This window comes from Opisthocomus hoazin, chromosome 15 (genome assembly GCF_030867145.1).
Source record: "Opisthocomus hoazin isolate bOpiHoa1 chromosome 15, bOpiHoa1.hap1, whole genome shotgun sequence".
Taxonomy (NCBI): Eukaryota; Metazoa; Chordata; class Aves; order Opisthocomiformes; family Opisthocomidae; genus Opisthocomus; species Opisthocomus hoazin.
Window position 1 is genome coordinate 12601282 of NC_134428.1, and position 23496 is coordinate 12624777.

At 51.4% G+C, this 23496-nt stretch overlaps 2 protein-coding genes across 7 annotated transcripts; one reads left to right on the top strand and one right to left on the bottom strand.

Moving 5' to 3' along the window:
- Nucleotides 1-1329: 1329 nt before the first annotated feature.
- Nucleotides 1330-19579, bottom strand: LUC7L (LUC7 like). Of its 5 annotated transcripts, none has more exons than XM_075436026.1 (11): nt 19468-19579; nt 18718-18788; nt 17501-17595; nt 12447-12545; nt 11616-11726; nt 10806-10949; nt 10220-10396; nt 9278-9366; nt 5170-5199; nt 4071-4235; nt 1330-1553 (listed from the first exon to the last, which is right to left on the bottom strand). In XM_075436026.1, exons 4-11 carry the CDS (start codon nt 12540-12542, stop codon nt 1412-1414), a joined length of 954 nt encoding a protein of 317 aa, XP_075292141.1. In that variant the 5' UTR covers nt 12543-12545; nt 17501-17595; nt 18718-18788; nt 19468-19579; the 3' UTR covers nt 1330-1411. The 5 variants fall into 5 exon arrangements, with proteins under 5 accessions (XP_075292141.1, XP_075292137.1, XP_075292140.1 ...); XM_075436023.1 differs by lacking the exon at nt 18718-18788 and adding an exon at nt 2926-2987 and having other exon boundaries at nt 1466-1553; XM_075436022.1 differs by lacking the exon at nt 18718-18788.
- Nucleotides 19580-20824: 1245 nt separating this feature from the next.
- Nucleotides 20825-22799, top strand: PERCC1 (proline and glutamate rich with coiled coil 1). Of its 2 annotated transcripts, none has more exons than XM_075436748.1 (2): nt 20825-20880; nt 22068-22799. In XM_075436748.1, the coding sequence occupies exons 1-2, from the start codon at nt 20855-20857 to the stop codon at nt 22702-22704; spliced, it is 663 nt and encodes a 220-aa protein (XP_075292863.1). In that variant the 5' UTR covers nt 20825-20854; the 3' UTR covers nt 22705-22799. The 2 variants fall into 2 exon arrangements, with proteins under 2 accessions (XP_075292863.1, XP_075292862.1); XM_075436747.1 differs by having other exon boundaries at nt 20830-20880; nt 21969-22799.
- Nucleotides 22800-23496: the final 697 nt, after the last annotated feature.

Here is a 23496-nt window from a genome sequence, read left to right on the forward strand (position 1 = left end):
GCCCGCTTGCAGCCCGGCGGGAACCGCGCCTGCGCAGCGCGGGCCGGCGAGCGGAAGGAGGAGGCCGGGGCGGCACGGAGGCACAAACACAGCTCTTTAATGCGATCAGACCGCCAGAGAACAGCACAGTCACGTACAGGCACCCCGCGAGCGCGCCCGCCGCCCCCCGGGCCCCGCTCCCCCCTCACCGACACGGAGGTTACAAAAACAATAACGCGAAACCGCGGTGAAAACGGACGGGGGGGGGAGGGGGGGCATGCACTAGGGACCGACACCGAGGGGAAACCGGCTGTACCGGAGCCTCGGGGGGGAAACAGCGGCCCCCGGCACGGGAGACACGGCCGAGAACGGCAGTGATGGACGCCGGCCCGCAGGGGCAAGCTGGCCGCCATCGACAGCATGTGGCTGGCGAAACGCCGAGCCCAGGGGTCGCGACGGCGCAGTGGCTTTCCTTTGTCCCCCAGCCTGAAAGAAACCCCGTTACAAATAATCTCGTTACAATATGCCTATTCCTCCCCCCGCACGCTGGGACGCGGCGACTGCATTCTGGCCCTGCCCCAGGACCTCGCTCCAGCCCCTGCCAACAGCGCAGGCCAACGCTCGCTTGTTCAATTTTTGCTCGCTTTTTCGATTTTCGCAAGTCAGGGAACTCCCCAGGGAGGAAGCCCCGACGCTGGAGCGCCCAGGGAAGAGGCAGACCAGCCGCAGTCACACTCCCCCGCGGAAAGAATCAGTCCAGGTTTTCCTCTGCTCTGTTTGCACCCGGTGTCTGCTCCGAAACCCGGCCACGAGCCCATCTTAGGGACACGCTCCAGCTGGTCTGGTTACCCTCACAGAGATGAGCAGCTTTGGGAAGAGGCAGATCAGGGCCAAATTTCATCTGTCTTGGCTTAGCTGGAATAGTGAGGCAACTCTCAAATGCTGGAGACATAAAAACGAGGTGGCTAAGCACTAGAAGAAAACAAAAAAACCACTTCATAATTTCTTTTAACATATATAAACAGAAGGGGAAAAAAAAATAATGAAGTGAGACCCGGTGGTACCAGTGCGCTCACGCCAGGTCAGGGAGGTCGTTGGGGAAGGGCTGAAGCGTTACAGAGGTCACAGCAGCTCAGGGCGCCGGGCGCAGCGCTGCCCCGACTGCCGCCTTCGCTGGGGCAGGACAACACGGCATGTCAGCCGCCGGCCCGAACTGAATGCGACCCAGCCAGCTCGATTTATTCCTACTAAAACAAAAATCCTGTTAAACAGCATGTAACTCTGTGTCTCTACAAACTCACAGCTATCTGCCAAACAATAAAAATCCCAAACTACAAAAGATGAGTCGTATTCAGTAAATATAAATGGGAAATTTAGGCTTTGTGTAGAATGTTTATCAGACTATTTACAGTGCAACACAGATCGTTCGAGTTCAGATCTCGCCAGCTTCTCTCTCTTCTGATCTCTTGGAACGAGATTTGCCATTTGTGCTCTCGTGCCGCCGCTCAGAAGAGCTCTTCTCTTTTCTCTCTCTGTCTCGTGACTTTTCTCTCGAAGATCGATCTCTAGAAGATCTGAAGTACAAAGTAAACCGTCGCTATCAGCTTCACAACTGAAAGAACTTTCAAATACGCACAACACGACATCACCTCTCCTAACAGGGCTGTGGCATAACACGAGTTTCTCACAGAAATGCGCCTAGGTACTGCGACGTCAGGAGCGGAGCCCCCCAGGACAGCAGCTCGGGTACCCCTCTCAGCTTTACGTAAAGGAACGCCGGTGCTGCAGCGTGGAGTGCGCGGCGCAGCCTTTGTTACTCCCTCCTTAGAGCGACCCTTTCAAGCTGTTGCCACAGGGGCTCTCCCAGGTCTTCCCCGTGCCCCTTGTTAGTTTACTGGGCCATACTAAAGTGCCTGCAATTTCTTCCTCGTCTATCACTCAGCTGCATTTGTGTCTTCCAGAGTGTTTTTGCATTATGGTCTAAGCTAGTAGCTTTCTGCTCAGCGGCTTTAAATACCAGCTGTACTCTTTGGACTCAAACACTTGCTCAGCCCTGGGCTTCTTTCTGCTTCACATCCTGACAAGCATTGTCCTTGGCAGCACCCTGGGTTCAAAGTCAGGATGATACAGATATACATTTGCAGCCTGCAACGTGGGCAAATCTTTTCACAGCCTGCCCAAATGACAGCAACAGATTTTCAGCAGCGCCGTATCAGCCCACACAGAATTAAGCAAAGGGCTTCATATTAGGGCCAATCTGAACAGGCCATTTTCCTGGACGCTTCATGCCAGCCTGTCGCCTAGCAGCCTCCAAGAGGTGCTGAGCCTGAATGAGCTCTAGCGGCCCACACCCGTTCGGAAGCGGCTTCCACAGACCACACAGAGCCAGCACATTCTACCCTAGGACTCGGTACGTCAGTTTTCCTTACAAGAGGAGGGCCTGGCAGGTACCTTAGAGGTTCCACCTTTCACTCATATCGATTGTAAGGTTTGGAACTACAGCACAATAGAGACATTAAAACCTTACAGCCCTCCGTATCACACGAGCCATTTCATTTTCATTAAATTGTGTCATTTAACCAGAAGACAACATGAGTCTGACAGGATCGAGTCCTTTCCTGTTCCACAACAACACCTGCTGCCCGTAGCCCTCCTGTTCTGAGGGCTCCAGACCCTGCCACAGGCTCTCCCTTTCTTCATACAAGCGAGACCTCACACCAGCAGAACCTGAATGCAGGCTTCATTAACTCTCGAGGTGAAAACAGAAGCTACTCTCTTTCAGGGAACAGGGTTTTTCTGTTTGTTCTCTTGCTTTGATTTTCTTAAACTGATCCTGGTCTCTCCCCTGTTCTCAGTAATTTGCGAAAGTACGTCAACTAGCCAATCCCCCTACAAACTCGATGGGCTCATTTGAATGTGTTCAAGGTTTTCGAAGTATTCCCTTACCTGCTCTTTAGTAATAGTTATTACAGGGTCTTCCTCACTTCCTAATTGTCCAAACTTCTTTTCTTTATTTTTCATGTTCAAGACAGATTTAAAAAAGGACTTTAGTATCTCAGCCACTGGAGAATCAACAGCATTTACACACCCCCCCCCCCAATTATTAACAGACTTATATTTTCAGACTATTATTTCCCCCCCCTTCATCAGGTACCTTTAAAACCTGTTCTTGCCCCAATACTTAGCTAAAGTGACACAAGACACAACAGTAGGTTTGTTTCTAGAACTGTACTTGGGCAGTGGTGCCTCATCAGGTGAGACAGTGCTAAAGCACTCCCCTATTAACTAAGAGCATTAAAAAAGCCAGATCTAACTTCAACAAGCAGCTGATGATAGACTTGCTCCTGGGCTTAGAAGGGCTGCAAGGAAACACAATGGCTCCTTTCAATTTTGCTAATACTCCTACATATGCTTGCTTCATCCTTCCTCAAAACACAGTAGGTGTTTTGCTGAGTTTCAGAAGAGACTGAAAGTCCTTCTTCTGACTGTAGCGTTTCTCCTTAGCGACAGGACAATGGTACACTCCTCCTCCTGGCTGCCTTTTCCCCTGCCTCTAGTGCAGATTGCAAAAAAAAGGTCTCTCTCTTGACCAGCCGCCTTCTCACCCTAACACAAGGCTTCCCCCAGGTCCCAAATCATACACTTCCTTCCCCGTGCCAGCAGTGAGAGAAAGAAGCTGGGAAGCAGAAGGTAACCACAAAAATATAGCATCAAAACTGCCTCAGTTACTTGGCTTTTACAGGCCTGAGGAGGCTCAGTTAGCTCAAGCGGGCCTTTGTGCTGCTGCTTACACGAAAAAAGCAGCACCTTCTCGAAACTCAGCCCTGCACATCAGGGAACCAGTTCTATCTCCTAGACTCTCCTCCCAAGCTGGGATCTCATTGTACAGTTACTGCCCTACCGCTCTCATGCGAGGCCATCTACAAATGGCCACTGGGAAATCCTGCTTTGGGCCCAGGAGCTGGTACAGGACACTGCAGCTACTAACTTGAGAAACCAGTCCTACTCCTGCTCGCTCTAAGGGCCCAGGTAGGCTCACTGTGATGCCAAAGACTCCCCTTGCCAGGAGCACTCGTGTCAGGACTACATACTTGTGTTTTGAACTCCTGTCTCTGGACCCCCGTCGGTGACCTCTGCTGTGGCTGCGGGAACGGCTCCGGTGACGTCTGTGTCGGTCTCGGGACCGGGAGCGAGACTTCCGCCGTTCACGGGAAGCTGATCTCGAGCGTCTTCGCCTCCTATCCCGAGACCGTGATCTGAAGAGGACAGAGATTGACTCAGGAGACAGGCCAGTGCATCAGGTCTGTGCAGCTGAGCCCATCTCTCAGACACTCCCAAGTAATAAATATCCAGAGCATCAGCACTCACCCCCGAGCCGCACCCCTGCCAAGACAGAAGGCAGATCACCATGGGGTAGGCATCTCCCTCCCAGGCCTCATGCTGCCAACAAAATGCCAACGGGTAAATCTGAGTTGCTGGGAAGCTTACATGAAAAGCTCCCACCATTAACGTAAGCATCTGCCGATGCCTAGAGCAGAGCTTACCAACTGTGCTTCACTTAACGTGAGGCCTGTGTAAGTAGAAGAGAGGCCAAAGCAAGTGGCATGTGAAATTACCATCACTCGCATGGCCGCCTGCCAGAAGAGAGTCTCCCTTGTGGAAGTATTGCACTTCATAGGCAGATTTGTTTCAATCTGCTCTAAAAACAAAACGAAGGATGCCAGTGTGTATGGAAAGCAGTAGAGAGGGAGATCTCCAGGTATATGACCACAGAGAGTACTGTCATACCATTAAGGCAAGCTCTTTCCAGAAGTATGGGGGCTTTGTGAATCTCTGTATTTTTACATCTGAGGTATAATATAGCTAACAGATGTATTTCAGACATTAAAGCTATAGACGTGTATTAAACATTTATTGAAAGAGGTATCAAGTACACTCTTAGACTCGCCCCACACAGCGCCCTCTGTCCTGACTGGGCCAGCCAGCATTTGCTTTCCAGCCCCACGGGTGACATGAAGTTGCACAGCACGGCTGAGCTGCCCAAGCAGTAGCTCCCACTTCTTTCAGGGAGCAAAACAGAGGCTGGGCCACCGAGTGAACTCCATTGGCCAGACCCTGGAAAAACCTCAGTAGCTAGACAAAAACCATAAACAGGCATTTGGGAGAACTCTGGGAGAACTGCGCACTCACCTTCGACGGTCTCTGTTTCTTGATCCAGACCTAGAAAGAAGAGGAGAGTTAAGTGAGGGAAGGTACGACGCAGTCCGTGGGTTTTCAATAAGACTCTGGCAGCTCTTCACAGGGACACAACCATACCCCGAGTAATACGCCAGTTAAAAAAATAAGCTTGCCATTAAAACATTTCATTAGCTTCACTTTGGGGGCCAGGGAGAATTTGTCAAAAACTGAAGAACTTCACAGAAACACTAGTTTCTACACACAGAGCCTCCTGTCTCAACAGAGTTCCACAAATCAATTCAGTCTCTTAACAAAGCACCACAAAGAACCTTTCTGACTTTAAATTTGCTGTCCATACTTGTTATATACTCTTTACCCTCTGCAGTCTAACATCACCTAGGTCAACTCCAGTAGTTTCAAGAAAAAATGCCACTCTCCTCCAGTCAGAAAGACACTTGACAGTTTTTCTGGTTTTGATTCCTTTGAGATAGTCGCACATTAAAAAGGTTTTAACAAAGAGAAAACAGCATTTTCTCACTTGTATTTATTTAACAAGCATCAGAAGGAAATTTGCATCAATGATTTTTTTTCTTCCTGTTTGTGAAAGATTAGCTAGGAAAAAAGTGGGGACACAGACACAAGGGAAGAACTATTACTGAAAGATACACTGAAAATCCTTCATCCCAGACTTAGAAAGGCACTTGAGAAGCATCATCCAACCCTCACTGTTCTTCCTCACATTTCCATGGCTTCAGAGCCCATGTGCGGCACTCACCTTAGCGCTGTAAGCATTAGCTTTTGACAGTCTGTAAATAGCAATGTCACAACTCCTCCAACTCCTGAAGCACTATTACTCAGCACCACTTACAATACCACTCCACGTGAAAGTTATGCCGTCCCTCCTTGTCTGTGGCCACATTTCCAAGCCGGCTTACAGCGAAACATCACACGCTGTCTGAACAGCCTCTTTTTGCTTTAACTGAGAAGCGGACTCTCTCCCTGTTTAGTGACTTAGAGACTCACTCTCGTAACTGCTCCCGTCTCCCCACTGCACACAGACTCGCAGCGGATGTTCCACTTACACAGCCACACAGCTGTTCTGACACTGCAACAGGAGATGCGGCTGGAAGCTACACAGACAAAATCTTCAAAAGCAACAGAGAAGCATCTATTTTAATCATATCATTTAAAATCATACCTGGATAAGACAAGATTAAGAGAATCAATGTGCACTGACATTCCCTCACAATGAAATGAGATTGTTCATTCATGGTAAAAAAAAAATTTAGAAAGGAATTCAGGTAGAAGGACTGTAAACAAGGTGGAGCTGAACCTGGAGTCAGGCAAATGAACCATGGGCTGAGGCAACACACAAGATGACCAGATGAAGGAAAAGCTGATAAACCAGGAGAGCAAGACAATCACCACACGCCTCCTTTTTCATGTAACAGAACCTGACAGTGCAGCAGGACCTCCTGCAGATGCCTGGCAGGCAACTGAATTTTTTTTTGGTGGTTGTAATTACTCCAAGTTCTTAATGTTCTTTTCCTCTTGATCACTTTATTCTGAACCACCAGTGCACACATCCACACAAAGCCATTCCCCATCCTCTGAAAAACCTGGCTGCCTTTCTATGCGTACGATCTAAGCAGGAGTTTGCACAATAAACTCCCGATAATCACGCCCTAGCACCAGACTTCAGAATTCAGGAAGCATCCAACGAAACAGCACCTTCCTTACTAGCCTGAATCAGCACACACCAGGTAGCAGCAGCAGACCGATGTCCAGAGGAGTGAGAGGCTGAGCATGGGTTGTTTTATTTTTCCCCTCCTCTTTTTTGTCCCTGCATCACAGAGGCTATGTGCCAAGTTTCATAACCTGTGTTTTGTCCAATTTACTACAAAGGAAATCCATTTGGCAACTCCACCTAGACTTGTTTGCTGATGTACTCTGGAAGCAAATACCGAGGTCTGCACTGCCGAGCATGCAACCTCTCCACAGAATTTCAGTCTTAAGAGATTACTGGGTAGCCCACAGTCATCAGCAACACCAAACAAAGGACTTGTGTTTATTTACCACTAGGGGTGACAGCCCAGTTCACTCATTCCGATGTGGAAATCACAGCTTAGTTGACAAATCAATAAAGTCTGTGAGAGGCAGAGATTCACAAGTGAATCTACAGGTTTCCATTGTACGTCACGGTGCCTGTAAGCCACCAAAGACTTGTCAAAATCAAGCGGTACTCTTTCTCTTACTGAGTAACATCATGAAGATGCTGCATATGAAGATATCGTAAGAAGAGTTATGAAGGAAACACGTTTTCTGTGGTTGCTTCAAGTATCAAGCTCTGGTTAAGAGAGGCAGTCTGAAAGGCAGTAGAAGTCACTGACTGGTTTTTGATGGAAAAATGCCCCTGTAAGCACAGTGTTGCACAGCTCCCAGTGGGTAACGTGCCGAGAAATCTGGGCTCTAGTCTCAGTTCTGACACTGAGCGTCCACTGGTAAAACTATTTTCCTTCTTTGGGTCAAGTTCTCATTTTGCAGAGGCAAATAATTTGACCTCCTCTGTATGGCACTCCTGGCTCCTTCATAACAAGTTCTGCTTTGATATCTGAACGGAGAAGCATACAGACACCTCCACACCGAGTGAGAGCAAAGGCTGGCCACAGTCTCCAAGTAGTGCCACACATGGAACCAGCAAGAACTCAGACTTCAGGCTAACTCAGTGCAGTCCTTAAACCCTTCACATCTAAAACATTAAATAAACATTCAAAAGCAGTCTTCAAATCGCCTCACCAGATGCATCCATATATGGACTACCTGTGAACACAAGAGGCTCCTTAACTCTCGGTAACTGAGGGCTTGGTTTGAAAAAAAAAAAAAAAAAAAACAACAAAATACAAAACCAAAACCACAGACATGCCACAGCGGGAAGAAAGCCAGCATTCTGGGGAGATGCAGATCAACTAAGAGATCCAGATCCTGCAGAATGCGTAACAATTTTGGGGCTTACATCTTCACAACACACCAAAATCACCAAGCCACAGACCACAGAAAACCAAGCTGCTCTGATTCTGGTATTTCTTTGCTAGTGTTTCCAGAAATGTACACCCAGAAGCCAGCACCATCTTAGAGCATGCTGCAGTTACATATCTCACACACCTCAGACATGGATGGCTGAAACAGACACTGCAGTTGACACCGAGGGTCAAAAAGAACTTTCCACAGGCAGCAAGGTTGGCTTTTTTGACACCAGAAGTGCAAGAGAAACACGTGGGGTAACTGGCGAGATGCTGTGACAATGAGAACAGCATTCCTACCCAGCCACTTTCTCTGCCTGGCCACTGCAACCACCCACCCTCTCCATACCAGGCTGTTTGAGCTCTTTACACAGAAGATGCATGTTCAAGTAAAGAACAAATAAATTTTCCAGTTCAGCTGGCAAGAGGCAGAAGAGCCTGTCCCAAGAATACCAACACTGCAGCCACTGCCACTGCTCAGGGATTATACCTGTATGAGCAGAAGGTGACACAGATGGCCGCAACCACGGACGTAGCCACTACTTGGGATCCCTCTGATCCCTAAGGAAGTGTTTTCCAAAGCCGCGCCAAAAGCACCTCACTGTTGTCACAGAAAAGTTTTTGAGCAAGACAGGCAGCCTGCCACCTGGCTCATGGACATCAGCTCCATTCTGCTGTCACCTCCACGTCCAGAAGGGAGGAGGGCTGTCCTCAGAATTTTTGCATGACTAGCGCCTTTTGAGCAGACCCAGCCCTCACTTATCCTAAACTTTCCCACTCAGATGCCTTGGACGAGGGCATTTCATCCAGATTCCCAAAGACAGGGACTAGGCCAACATAAACCTGAAAACAACATAAGGAGTTCACATCTTTCAGCTACACAATGGAGGTTAAAACAACACACATACAATCACTCTAAGGTGGGGGGTCTGTGCATTTGTTCTCGTCTTTAACTGAACGCGCCAAGGTGCTCACACAGCATCTGGGGCATTTGCAACAGCTGTTCCAGCAGCAGACACTGCTTTCCTGCAATGCTCAGATGCAAGAAATCATGCTATTTCAAAATCAACTTCACAAACGAGTTATCAGCTTCCACTTACCGTCTGCCCATTCTCTCCTCTCGTTCTCTCTCCTCTCTCCGCCTCAAACGATCCTGGTTTCTCTTCTCTTGCTTTTCTGCCACAGTTTTCTAGAAAAAAAAAGTACACATTGCATTTCAGCCATACAGTAACAGGTCAGAGAGATCTGCAGGGAGACTATTCAGGTAGTAACATAAAGAGCTCTCTCACTACATCTTATGTGCTAGTCAAGATCTTTACCAAGGTTTTAATTTTCTCCACAACTTCACTAACACACATCAGTGCAAGAAATGCCGCTCTCTGCTTTGAGTGCTTGTGCTCTAAGAGATGAGCCCGTAAGCTTTGAGGCAAGTGACTGTCTCACCTCAAGCATACACAACACAATGAAACAGTGCTCTGGCCTCGTGCCAACGATCAATCGAGGCACTGACCTCAACATACTGCCTGGTGAATAAGGCACAGGAATCACAACTCTTACTCAAGCAGGTTCAAGGTCTCTGTCCGCAAGCAAGGCCAGTACCGCAATTCCATTACAAACCATTCGAGAAAACTTCTAATCGCTTCAGCTACTTCAAGCTCGTCTTCACTGACAGCACTATGTGAAACTTCAGTTCAACCACTTCATTAAGGTCTCAAAGTGCTCTTCAGTAGTCAAAAAACCCACAGTGACAAATATCAGCCAAACCAATGAGAAAAATACATGCAACTGTACCATTGCTCTAAGGAAGAAACGACAGCAGTGGTCTGGCTTGACTAATTCTGAGGGTACATATTTGTTTACCCAGAAATTACAGAACAGAACCCAAGATTAGGCTACATCAGCCTCCATTTGAAGTTGCAGGGATTCGGCAATCAGAAATTTCTGGGCTTCTACAAGCACTCTGCAAAGAATCCTGCATGACTTTAATAAAAGCATTGCATGTCTTCAGAACTACAAGGCAAAGGTTTAAAACAGAGGATTACCCTCAGCTGATCCAGTTTCTCACGAATCTGAATGAAACCCAAGTGTAATTTGCCTCCAAAGTGGTCAGCAAGACGCCGGTCATTGTCATGGAGACCCAGATATGCTGAACAGACTTCACACACACGCAGCTTCTGCTGCTGGAAACTGGATGCAGGCATTGAATTTCGGTATTCTTCCTAAAGGGAGGTAAAAACACAGGCAAATGTGAGAGAACCCTTAGTCACAACCCCTGCAAAGAACTGCCCTGACACTTTCAAGGATCAAAAAAGCACCCTCAGTATAGAGGAGGTGCCACACAAAACGCTTTGCGAGCACAACTAACCTGACACTCCATCCCTGCCAGTGACCAAATACTTCAGAGAACAAATCTTCCCCTCCCCCATCAGCTCTCATCACTACATAAAAGTTTCTAAAAAGCTTTTCTTCATCTATCACACCACACTGCCAACTGCTTGCTGGCACATTGCTGAAACTGAAAAAGGAGGTGCAGGCAACACAGGAGAGGTAGGAACCGCCCAGCTGTTTGTCACACCCCCAGCCTGGCCCAGTCTGCTATTACAACTCATAGGAGAACCAAGGCCATACCTCTGCCTCTTTCTTTTTTGCTCGGACTTTCTCCACTTCCATCAGGATCTTTTGAGACTCATCAACATTTCCTTCAGCTCCCAGCTGTTCAGCTTTAGCTAGGAGTTTTCCAATGTCTTCATTCAGCTCATGGACTTTCTCTGCCTAAAGAGAACAGTGTGTTTTCAGTAAGACGAAAACCTTGCTAAAACTTGCAGGATGACTTTTGTTCTCTAAAAAATATTGTTTAATAAAAGCAGTTGTTGGAAGATGACCACAAATCTCCAAAAGTCAGAGGAGTCCCAGCAAAAAGGGACTGGTGGGCCAAGAACAGGCAATGCAGTCACAGACCCATTGCAAAGAGAGAAACCGGACGTGATCAGGACATCAGCAGTTCTGCCACAAACAGTGGCACATTTCTGGCTTGCAGGACAGCACAGAGCCTGCTTCAGAAATGCTTTGTATTGTCCTGATGAAGCAAGTTCCCAAAGAGGAAACTCCATGAGCATTTACTAAGTGAAAAGACAACAATCATGGGATGGATTTACTATTCTAAGCTATTACACTAACATTGAATAGTGTGGGGGGAACCAATGTGTTTTACTGCCATGCTAAAGCAACGTACTTCAGAGTTCGTGTTTGATGCTACTACGGCCCTCTGAACCAGTAAGTTTGTCACAAGACCAGCCAGAACACCATTTGAGGAGGATGGCTGCAACGCACAAAGCCTTTGTGGAGCCTAACTTCACAGTATCAATGCTGTCAGAGACAACAGAGCACCAGTGCTCTCCCATAAACTTGCAGAACAAGCGTTTCATGAGAGGACAATACCTTTGCAGATACTTCAGCACTGATCTCTTCCTGTGTCTCAGCCAGGCGCTTCTTGGCCAGTTCTGTCCTCCTATCGCACTCTGCGATGAAAGATTCCAGGTGATCCATCGCCTGCATGTTCAGACAAAGACTTGTGAATAAAGGTGCTCTCCGTGCCAGATTTAGCTTTGACAGCCAACAGCTAGTTGGTACAACCCCTGTATAATGCACAGCCAACTTCAAGAACAGGCGCCTTGAGAAAAAAAAATGCACAACACTTTGCAGAAAAGGTAAAATTTGATCCCTGCCCTTAAGTCTGTCACCTGTCTGGAACCTGACACGGTTCCTTTACTCTGACACACAACAGGATGCTCACATGAAGACTGCTTTGCACTGGAACCTTCAACGCATAAGCAAGAGGTGCAAAGACAAAAAGCACTGGAATAACACGAAGAGGGAAGACAGAATTGTTCTTCCACTTGATTTGTTCCATCATAGAAAGCTAAATCTAGCAAAAAGTGAAACCACAGAGCAGAAGGCTTTTGATGTCAAATCTCCCTCTGGGACAGGCCACCAGGCTACTGCGACTTGGCACAGAGCAGCAGGTGTGGGATGCAAGGAATGCCAGAGGAGCCTCCCAGCTAGCTGGACTAATGGGGTTGCAAGGGCCATAACTGCTTTTACAATTTCAAGTCAGCAATCAAGCCAGCACTCGAGAAGGGGTTGTACATTCTTGTCAGATAACACGTCACATAACATGGCTAGCTGAAATGCTCGCTGAGTTCTACTGTTCAGTCAAATAACTTCAAGAAGCAGTTTTCACAAAAGTAACTAAAATTTCTCTGTACTCACATCCAGCTCAAAAAACAGATCTCGCTCTTTACTTGCAATCTCATAATCTGCTCGCAGTGCCAAGTCATGGATCTTCGTACACTCTCCCAGGTCCATTCGCTGTTGAAAAAGGAAAATCAGTGTAAGAACCCTCAATTGCGGCAACGAGCAGCAGATACTTAACTCTTGCCAACTGTACCATATCAAAATGCAGCCTCTTTTGGAAGCAGAGCTTCCTCTTAACCTGTCAGTAACACAACTAGCCAGAAGAACCACATGCTTGCTAGAACCTCTTTTCTAGGTGTTCCTGGAACAACGTTAGAACACCGCAAATGTTTTAAGTTCAGTCCTACTCCTGCTCTAGGTCACAGCACAGTCTTAGAAATCACTGGGCGGGAGCTGGCAAGGCACAGCACACCGCAGCAGCAACTCCTTCAATGGGCACCAACTCCAAACGCCTCCTACTACGGAGCTACAGCACAGCAAAACACACAGCTTTATACCCTGTTCAAAGCCCACCTGGAAAAGGACATCTGTGTCACGACAAGCCCTAGTAACCTACTGAGCGATACCACATCATAAAGCACAGACAGAACGCTTCCTATCAAGCACAAATGGACTTAAGGGAATAAATGGTATGGCCAGTACGAAACCACAACCCCATGCTCAGCAACAGCAGACTTGTTATTCTCCAGCGAGCCCCTTCCCACATTCAGCTGTCGCCTGGGATTTTAAAACCTGCCCAACAAAGCTAATTCCTACGCCTAAGCTCAATTAATGAGAGAATTATTGGGCACCTCCTCTCGCAGAAAGCCCCGACTTGCACGCTGCCCTTCACGCCCATTGCAGTCGCTGCTATTTAAATTTGTTATTCTTCCCTAACCTAGTAGTTAACAGCCACATGAAACGAAGTTAATTATGCTCTCAAAACATGGAAATTGCATTTCGACATTATCAATATGTAACAGAGAATATTTCTCTTATTCTTAAAGTAAAAAAAAAAATACAATATTTTGAAAGCCAAAATAATAAAAGGCCGAAGTGCAAGCCACAGCACCAACAGCAGGGTACATGTCATCACAACCACCCCAGCCAGCCATCTTCTCTCCCCATCACCACCAATCCCAAGAAGCCCAAACCTGAACACAGCACCACAGGTGCCACCTCACTGAATTGCAGAAAAAGCTAAATACAGCTAAACTGGGATCAACACAGAATCCCTGCGGAACATCACTAACTGAGCTGAGGGTGCCAGGGACACCTATGTGAAGCACTCGGACAGCAGCAATAGAAGTGTTTAGAACGAAGCAAAGCAACTAAAGCAAGCTCCACCAGGTAATGCAATCACCCACGTTATTAGCTTTTTTAAACAAAGAAAACTATTCCAGATGACTTGCCACTATCCACTCTTTCTCATTTTGCTCAGATTTACCAGGAGGCCGGAGGCAGCAGGCTACAGAAACAGACACTGCATCCAGGAATAGTCCTGCTGAGCTCTCTAACAGTAGAAATTTAATGCCTACAAAAAAAAGGTTCCAGTACTTTCAGAGCTTAATCATGTTCATCTTCAGGCAAGCCTCTTCAAAGAATGCCAGCAAGCTACTATTATTTTACCACAAAAATAACGTTCCACAATGTGACTTGAATCTTTTATTCTTATGGTCATTCTCCTGAGACCCCTTTCCAATATAAGGAGAAAACAGCAATATTAGCTGTGATAGTCACAGATCATTAGAATCCTTATCTGAACTCTTCTGGCAAGCTGAGCCACTAGCTGCACTTTAGAGAAGGGGCTCCACCCCAAAACGTCAGCAGAGCCTACGGCGTGCTCCGTATTCCCCTCTCCGTTTGTTAAAAGGCAATGACTCACTCAACCGCTTCCTCTGGGGGAGAACGTTCAGGTCTCATCAGCATACAAACCTCAAGTCTTCCTCCACGTCCTTGGAGATGATCTAGGTGCAAGGAGATTTTCACAGGTATTGCTCACTTAAGGTCAGCTCACTAGCCCTTCTGTCTCAAAGAATCCTCTCGTCTCAGGGAGGCCTGTCATCACATACTCACCCTTTCCAGCAGCGATCGTGACTTGCTCCAGTCAACACCCGTGGCTGGTTTATAATACAGGTATTTGAGACAGGTAACCAGCAGAGCCTAAGTAAAGATTTAACCCCCCATACACACAAAGATTTAATACATTTAGATGCCACTGATCATTAGTCCCGCTCACATTTGCTGAGCAATCCACATTCTGAGGTATCTCTTATGATATCCACTAAACTGCTAACTCACCAGAAAGCCTATTTCCACGAGGAATGCTCTTTAATAGTCATCAGAGCTGCAGAGCTTCGCCCAGTGAAAAAGGAAAGGGCAGACCCCCCCAAAACAATTCTGCAACCTACAGATTTCGGCTCACTCCTAACTCCCAGTGGGGGACACAGTAAATGCCCTGAACATAATTTCTAAGCTATGTTCTACTTGGGCAGCTTTCAGACTCCTCTATCCATTTACTACGGGAGCTAAAACTCAGAAGGATTACCAGCTGATGCCATGTCTGAATGCTGTGCCGTACTTCCACTGACAGAAATACGCTTACCGTCAGCTGCAGAGCTAACTCGGCACAGGCCACTAACGATCTGGTGGCAAGTCCCCCGATAACAGCACATGGGCATCTTAAACTAACTTGTATTCTCCCACAATTTTCCTCCCTTCCCGTGGAGACAAAAAAGAGAACCATTGTAGCTTATTTAGTGATAAGTTTAGACACGTATCTGGGACCAAAGGCTCTTATGACGGGGAACTTTGGCACATCTAAACAAAGCAAACATCAACATGCCTTCTGCAGTTCTCAGGAATATTCCAGAGCCTTACTTACAGTCTGGAGTCCTTCTCTTACTCTGCACCTGATGGTCAGCAAACGGAACTCCATCACACTTCACTGAGCACAGCTACCCAAGGGATCCAGCTTCCTGCTCGTCAGCCTCCCACTAAGGAATATCTGCACATGTGAAATACGCAGCAGTAGCAATGCCTTCGGGGGAGGATGCAACATAACCAGCACCAGAAGGCTTGGAGGATCTGCTGGAAGTTTCCAGAAAGATCCAAGGTCCCGATTTCTGCAATAACACACATCCAGAGATGGATGCTGCCCCATTCAGCTGAGGCCGATTCACCCTCACAGCTCTTCCCTTACAGGAGCACCGTAAGATGCCAGCGAACCTGACCGAGATCACGAGGAAAGCCTGCAAATTCCAGTTAAGTTTCATTCTGTGTTGGTAGCGTTGACAGCTAAAACGCTGTTCCCGTTCCAGACATCACATGTTCTTTCAACACAAATCTGTGGCACCAAAACTTTTTCTTGCCCCCAGGAACGTGCTGACAGAGGTGTAGAGAGCTCCACAGCCACTTATAGGCCGCCACGAGGTGGCTGGATTGGTAAACAAGATAACTCGCGCAGAAGCAGTCTTCCTTCCTGCTCCCGTGTCAGATTTCTAAGCACAGATTCCACAGCAAGAGTTAAGAAACGACTCACTGCAGACAGGTAACAACAGAAGCACGATTAACAGACTTCTCCGTGTGCTTCTCTGCCCCAGGAGACTCACAACGCACCCGAACACCTGAGACTTCCTCTGTGCTTTGGCACTAGCTCCAAGAGTCACGCTCATCACTTAATTCAACGCCTTCAACCCACTGTCTACCTTCTTCCTGGAAATATGCCAGAGAGGTAGAAGGCAGCCTGCATCTTCCAGGCACCGTTTGGGCCCCACAAAACTGTTCTAGAATCTCGTGTCAAAAAATACACCCTAACTACAGTGACCTGCATGAAAGATGGAGGTGGGCGGAAGGCGATTTAAGCAGCTTTAAAATTCTGAAATGGAAGTGAGGAGACATGGAGGCTGATGGAGCGATCACTGAAAAAATGCACCTGAGCTTCAAATTAATAAAAAAAAAAATAGAGAGACATACAGACATTGGTAATCAACTCTTCCAATCTTCTTCTGCAATAGCAGCCATTAGGAAGCTGAAGTTTGAGTGCTCAGAGCTGAGGCAGCTTTTGCTGAAGCTCCTCCTACTAGTGCTGCCACAGTCTTGCTATCACAGCCACACAAACAGGGGAAGGGGTACCAGCCCTCCGCTTTGCTGGCAACCCAGTGCCAAACCCAGCTCCTGAAATAACAGCAGGAAGGGCTACACATTATGATGGCATCTTTAAAAAATCTGGTTAAGTGGATTGCCACAGTACTTAGTGTCAGTGAGGGTAAAGATGGATTTCAAACATCCATATTCATCTCCATCCTGCAATTCTGTGATACAGCAACAATTACAAAAGACACATTCTGTTTTCTTTTGAAAGCTGGACTGCATCTTTCATCTGGGTGCCTAAATTGAGTACTTACTTCACAAGACCTCGCTGTTAAAAGCCCACGTCACCTTTTGCTCTCAGAGGAAGCATGAGAGCCAAACCTTTGAAAACCGGCCAGCTGTCCCCAGAGGGCTGCGGCGAAGGAGCCAACTCAACTGTTTCAAACCAGTCAGGCAGAGTGACACACCGCTCAGACCAGCTGACTCTAAAGACAAAGTCGGCCTGAGCTGTAACCTGTCATTAGCACGCCAACCTGAAAAAGCTGCTATTCCATCAGGGGAACACCACGTGGTTGGAGAGAGCAGAGTCAAAAGCTCCAAAGATTAAGGATTATTGCAGCTGGTAAGAAAATACTTGCTAACCTGAAGGTGCAACAGTGAACTAGAGCACCCAGGACAGCAGGCTAGCTACGGCCTTGTGACCTCCACAGGACAAGCTGCAGGCCCTAACTATCTCAAACTGCTAGAAGAGAAATAATCTTGCAACTTCATGTCAGATTGCGAGAGGAAAAACATTTCAAGCAAATTCCAAGAGCTGCTGACTTCAGCGGTTCCACACACAGGTCACAGAAACTGAAATTAGAATTGTGACTGCTCCTCCAGTACAGAAAGCCTCTCTAGATCTCTCCTGGAAGCTACCCATGATGCACAGACGAGCCCTGAAGGGTTGTACCAACGTCTGCCTCACCAGAATTCCTTATTACAGAGAATATACTTACTGTTCCGGCCAGGATATCATGAGGACAGCAGTCCAGAAGGTGGCTCTTGCAAACACGATCGTCTGTAAACTTCACCCTTTGTCTGGTTTCATCTCCTGAAATTCATTTGTGGTTTTAAATAAGGAGACATTAGAATACCGATAAGAGAACAAAGACGTCGGTATGATCATTTCGCCTCAATACGCAGATTAAAATACTTGGTGTTCCTGCTCCCCAAAATTACTTGGGAAAGACAAAAAAAAAACCACCTAGAGGGTAACAGGATATTCTGGTACATTTATAATTGGCAACAAACACTATTTTAGCATTTATTCATCCAGTACACCATGTTAAACACAGTGTTGGCGAGCCAAGTAACGTCCAAGGCCTGTCATCCATATAAAGAGACAGCACAGCCAGAAGAGAAAAAAGTGAGACAGACAGTCTGGCTCACAGCCAAAACCTTTTATTTCCCCCCACCCCACCCCCCGCTCTCTTTTTTACTGTGAGGAAGGGGCAGGAGATACCGAAACCCATGCTATCAGAGGGCCCCGAATCACCAAACAGGGCTGTGCTGGACAGTTTTTACAGGTGATCACTATTTTCTCATCCGTTCATTAAGACATCGGTCCATTTGGTTTGAAAACCAAATACGCAGTGTGCTTTCCAAGGCCATGCAAAGAGGAATCTTGTAGGTCTTGGCCTGGAACATGAAGCGTGCTTCCCACCCACTTCCCACCCTTGGAAGACATTTTACACTCAGGAGCCACTTAAACAAGACAATATCAGAAAAGCAAAAAAATAAAAAATTAAAAAAGAAACAAAGTTAGTCAATACACACTGCGAGCTCCAACATATACTATACCCATCTGCATTCTTCAAGACCTCAGCTGCAGAATTTTATGCCCACTGTTGAAAAGTTTTAAAGGAAAAGTTTTCTTGCCCACACCTGCAGTAAGGAAGTCAGGGGAACGATACATAAAAGTAAAGGCAAAGTGGTAATGGTATGTGACAATTTTTAAGCTCACCTGCGTATACGACACAGGTATGTGTAATGCTAAAGTATGAATATAGTTTAGGGTTCGCAAGCATCCAGGAATAATGTCGTGTCTACTGAAAATGGTTTTTTATTTATTTTTTTTTTCTTTCTAAGCTACACTTTTAAAGTTACTTGTGAAAAAAAAAGCAAACACTTTTTTTTTTTGTTATAACAGCTTTAAAAATTGGTTGTGACTCACGGCTCGATGAACATGAGGCTTTTCTGCAACTCCCTTGCAGATTGATGTAGGCAGGCAAAGATACACTGAACCTTTATAAATAAAATAGAGGGGCCACAATTGTTCAGTTTGTATGAAATAAAAATATGGGAAGCATTTCAACAGCAACTCAACACACAAAGAAAGAAAAGCACTTATTCACTTACGAAACAAAGTGCAAAGTACCTGAACAGCCCTGCTAACGTGCCAAAGGGAATTTAAGCGCTCAGCGAGTCGCAGGAGGGAGATACAAACCGCAGCGGGAGCACATTTCGCACCGGCTGTCACATTTCTGTTCTCGGACAACAACTACAGCGGCCGGCTCCTGCAGGCGCACCTACCTACACGCCTCTGCGCCGACGGCGGGGCCGGCGCCCGGAGCTCGCCCTACGGCCCCTCTGCGGCGGGCTCCTCCCGGGGCCGGGCCGCGCCGGGCGCTTTCTAGGGCCAGGGGCGAGGCGGGCTCCTCCGCCGGGCAGGCCTACCCCGACCGGGCTCGCTAGGCCGCCCCGAGGCGCGTCGAGGCCCGGGCCCGCTCCGCCCCGCCCAGCTCGCTCGGCGGGGCCGGGACCGGGCCGCGGCGCGCCCCCCGGGGCGGGGGGAGGCCGATCGCGCCGCAGGTCCGGGAGCGGAGGCAGCGGCCGGGCCGGGCCGGGCCGGGCCGGGCCCCGCGAGTCTGAGGCGACCGCCAGGCCGCGGCGTTTCCTGCAGGCCCCGCCGGCCCCTACTCACCGTCCCGGGCCGTGCCCATCAGCTGGTCGAGCAGGGCGCGCATCTGGGCCTGGGCCGACATGGCGGGCGCGGGGCCGGGGCGCGGCGGGCGGGCGGCTCCGGCCTGGGCGTGGGCGGCGGCGGCAGCTGCTCCGACCTCGGCGGCGGCGGCGCGCGGCGGGCGCTGGGCGGAAGCGGCCCCTCCCGCCACCGCGGGGCATGCCGGGACGGGTAGTCCGCCGGCGGGGCAGGGGGCGGGGCCTCCCCCGCCTCGGCGGGACCCCCCTTTCGAGGCCTCGGGGCCCGGGGTGACAGCCTTGCCCGGGGAGCGGGGACTCCGGCCGTCCCCAGCCCTGCTGGCCGCGGTCCCACCCCGAGGGTCCCCAGCGCAGGCGGTGACGGGCTCCGGGCCCCCCCGTCCCGCGTCCCATGGCCGCCCTGTGTCCCCCCGGCCACCCCCAGTCCGGAGTGGGAGCAGCACCCCTGGCCGCAGCCGGCCCGGGGACCCGGGCTGCTCGCCCTCGTCGCCGGCCTCGGTCGCTCACACGCTGGCGCGGTCCGGCATGGCTGCAGGCTGTGGTGGAGACGCAGGGTACCCCGGTGCCCGGTCCACAGTGATGACGGTGCCGTCCCAGTTGCTGTCCCCAGCTGGGGCTGGCCCAGCCGCTCTCCACACCGCGTGTCCCCATCTCTGTCCAAGAGCCACGGGCCCCAGCCACCCAAACCCCCATCCCACCTGAAGCACAGCACCCTGCAGCACCTCTTCCTCCCGGCCGTGCCATCGGGGACGTATCCTGCCACCTCGAAACCTTCCAGACCCCACCCTGGGGCTGCTCGGGGAGCCCCACGCCTGTCTCGGGCGGGCGTCGGGCTGGAGACGGGGGTCCGGACCCGCAGGGGGGCTGTGCAGCCCCCGGGGGGACCCCACAGAGAGGCTTCGCCCGCTGCAGCCGCGGCGGCGGCGCCTGTTTGCAGAGGCATTGCTCGATACGCAGTGTGTTCTTCAGAAGATCCCTACTCCAGGAGTCAAAATAGCATGAAATTTAATTTTATGCCTATTTGACAAAGCTTGATTTCGCCTCCAATCAGTGGGGAGATAAGAGCCCTCGGCACGAGTGCGCGGGCAGTTTGGCAGCTGGGGCTGCCGATTTAATAGGTGAATTTACAGGAACAACACTTGAAAATCCCCTGGCTAGTGAACCATTAAGGTGAGCCCTGCCTTCCGTCCCCACGTCCCTCCCCGCGCCGCTCTCCCGTTGCTGGGTGCTAAAGCAAACCCCAGCTCTGTTTACCGAGTCTACTATTACAATACAGCTACCAAATATTTGCCAGCCGTCAGCTCGCCGCTCCGCTATAAATACTTCAGGCCCAGGTGGAGGGACGGCGACGGGGAGCAGCGCGGGAGCCTATGCATGGCCGGGCGGCAGCGCCAAGGTGAGTGCCGAGCCGCGTTCCCCGGCGATGCCCTCCGGCACCAGGGCGATTCTCTGGCTGAGTGTGGCAGCAGGGCAGGCTGGCTCCGTTGCTGGGCCAGCCCGGGGAGGCTGAGCCCCTCACCGCCTGTCCCGGGGCAGCACGGATGCAGGACCGGGGGTCCCACGGTGGGGACGGCACCGTGCTTGGTGTGGCAGGAGCAGGATTTGTCCCCCGGGATTTGTTCCCTGCCCCAAGACCCTCTCGGGGCTGGGGCTGGGGCAATGGCAGTCCCTGACACGTGGCTGGGGACCCCGGTAGCTGCAGAGGGGTCGCATCCAGCTCAGCAGGACCCAGTCGCGACCAGAGCCCACCACGGCGGTACGGGGAGGTGGCCGGGTTTGCACCATTGCAGGGAAACCTGCAGGGCAGGGCTCGGGGCTCAGGGGGGACATCCCCGCTGCCCTACCTCTAATAGCTTGGTGGGGACATCCCTGCTGCCCCAAGTCCCGCACGTCAGTGGGGACATCCCTGCTGCCCCAGACGCCGTGACTTGGTGGGAACATTCTCATTGTCCCACATCCCATGTCTTGGTGGGGACATCCCCGCTGTCCCATGTCCCACGGGTCAATGGGGACATCCCTGCTGCCCTGGATGCTGTGACTTGGTGGGAACGTTCCCATTGTCCCACATCCCATGTTTTGGTGGGGACATCCCTGCTGCCCTGTGTCCAATGGCTAGGTGGGGACATCCCTGCTGCCCCATGTCCCAAGGGTCAATGGGGCCATCCATGCTGCCCCAGACGCTGTGACTTGGTGGGAACATTCCCATTGTCCCACATCTTGGTGGCGACATCCCTGCTGCCCGATGTCCAATGTCTTGGTGGGGACATCCCCGCTGCCCTGTGTCCAATGTCTGGGTGGGGATGTCCCTGCTGCCCCATATCCCATGGCTTGTGGGGGATGTCCCCGCTGCTCTGCAGCCCACCACGGCCATGGCGTGGCACGACACAGTCGCCCTGCCGCCTCAGGACCACGTGCCGCTGGGGCGGTGGGTTGGGGATGGTGCCGGGGTGCGTGCCACCCTCACCCCGCTGTCCCTGCCCACAGGGTGAGCCCGGGCCCCGGGGTGCCCCTGCGTGCCGACATGGCTGCGGGCGTCATCCGGCCCCTGGCCGAGCTGTGGCTGCCCTCGCCCTTCCCACACAGCCTGCTGCTGCCTGCGCGGCCCGAGCCCGACTTCCCCGACCTCTCTGAGGAGGAGGAGGAAGAGGAGGAAGAGGAGGAGGAGACGGCAGAGGAGAGCACGGGGCAGGAGCTGGCCGTCCCCAGCGCCACCGAGACCACCCTGCAGCTCCTCAAGTTTTCAGAGCTCATCAGCTGCGACATCCAGCGATACTTCGGGCGGCGGGGCCGGGAGGAAGCCGCTGGCAGCCGTGCCGTGCCCGAGGACTGCGGCTCGTCCCGGCGTGCCAAGGCCCAGCCCGAGGCCATGGCACTGCGGGGCGGCCCCGGGGCCATGCACAGGCTGGGGCCGCTGGCCGAGCTCTTCGAGTACGGCGTGCACCGGTGCCTGCCGGCCCAGGCGGCCGGCGGCAAGACGCAGCGGCTGGAGAGGAAATATGGCCACATCACCCCCATGCACCGGAGGAAGCTGCCGCCCTCCTTCTGGAGGGAGCCGGGCCCCGGCCCCGCTGGCCTCCTCCACGCCAGCACCCCCGACTTTAGCGACCTCCTGGCCAACTGGACGGCGGAGCCGGGGCTGGAGCTGCCGGGAGCCGGGCAGGAGCTGCTGCCCGAACCGAGCCGGCCGGGGCTGGAGGCCGAGCCCTTCGCCGGGCTGTGACCCCACCATGGCCCCGGGGGCCCCCGGCCCCGCCACGTGCCGCCCGGTTAATGATAAACCCGGCAGCCACGGTGCCAGCACCGGGCACCTGGAGCTGCTGGGTGGGAGCCGGCAACGGGACGAGTGAATAAATGACTCCCGCCAGGCACCAGCACGTGCGGCGTCCTTTGCCACCCACCACCGCGGTGCCCTGCCGCCAGTGACAAAGGGCTCAGCGTGGCTCTCGAGGGGCCGCCGGCTGCCCCGGCAGCGGGAGGAGGAGGGAAGCGCGGTGCCGGCAGGAGCCAGCAGCCCGTGTTTACTCTGCGGCCCAAGTCAGTGGATCCCTTCCCCTTATCTCGGCCGCGCCGGGGCAAAGGGCGACGCGGGGCCTCACAAAGCACCCGGCTGCCAGCACCCGACGGGGACCTGTCACCACCGCGGGGACCACTGCACCCCACAGCTCCCCAGCCCCAGGAACCGGACCCACTGGGGAGAGCTGGGCTGACCCAGGGCACAGCGAGCGCAGCTGGCCCTTGCCCACAGCCCCCATCACCGGACCAGGCTCCCTCCAGAGCCCTGGAGCCGTTACCAGGGCCCATCCGAGGCATTTCCGGCTTTGTCACGGCTCTTTGTTGGCCTTGAAAGGGAAAAGCGCCCGGGAAGGAGCTGTCATCCCCCACCTTGAGCACTCCAGCCCTGCCCGAGCTGCTGAGAATGATGGGGGGGGCCCTGGCCCCCCTCCTTCACCCGCCAGCCCCAGCAGCAGGTGCTGAGCCTGAGCAGTGGCACCGGGGGAAGAAGGGAAGCAAC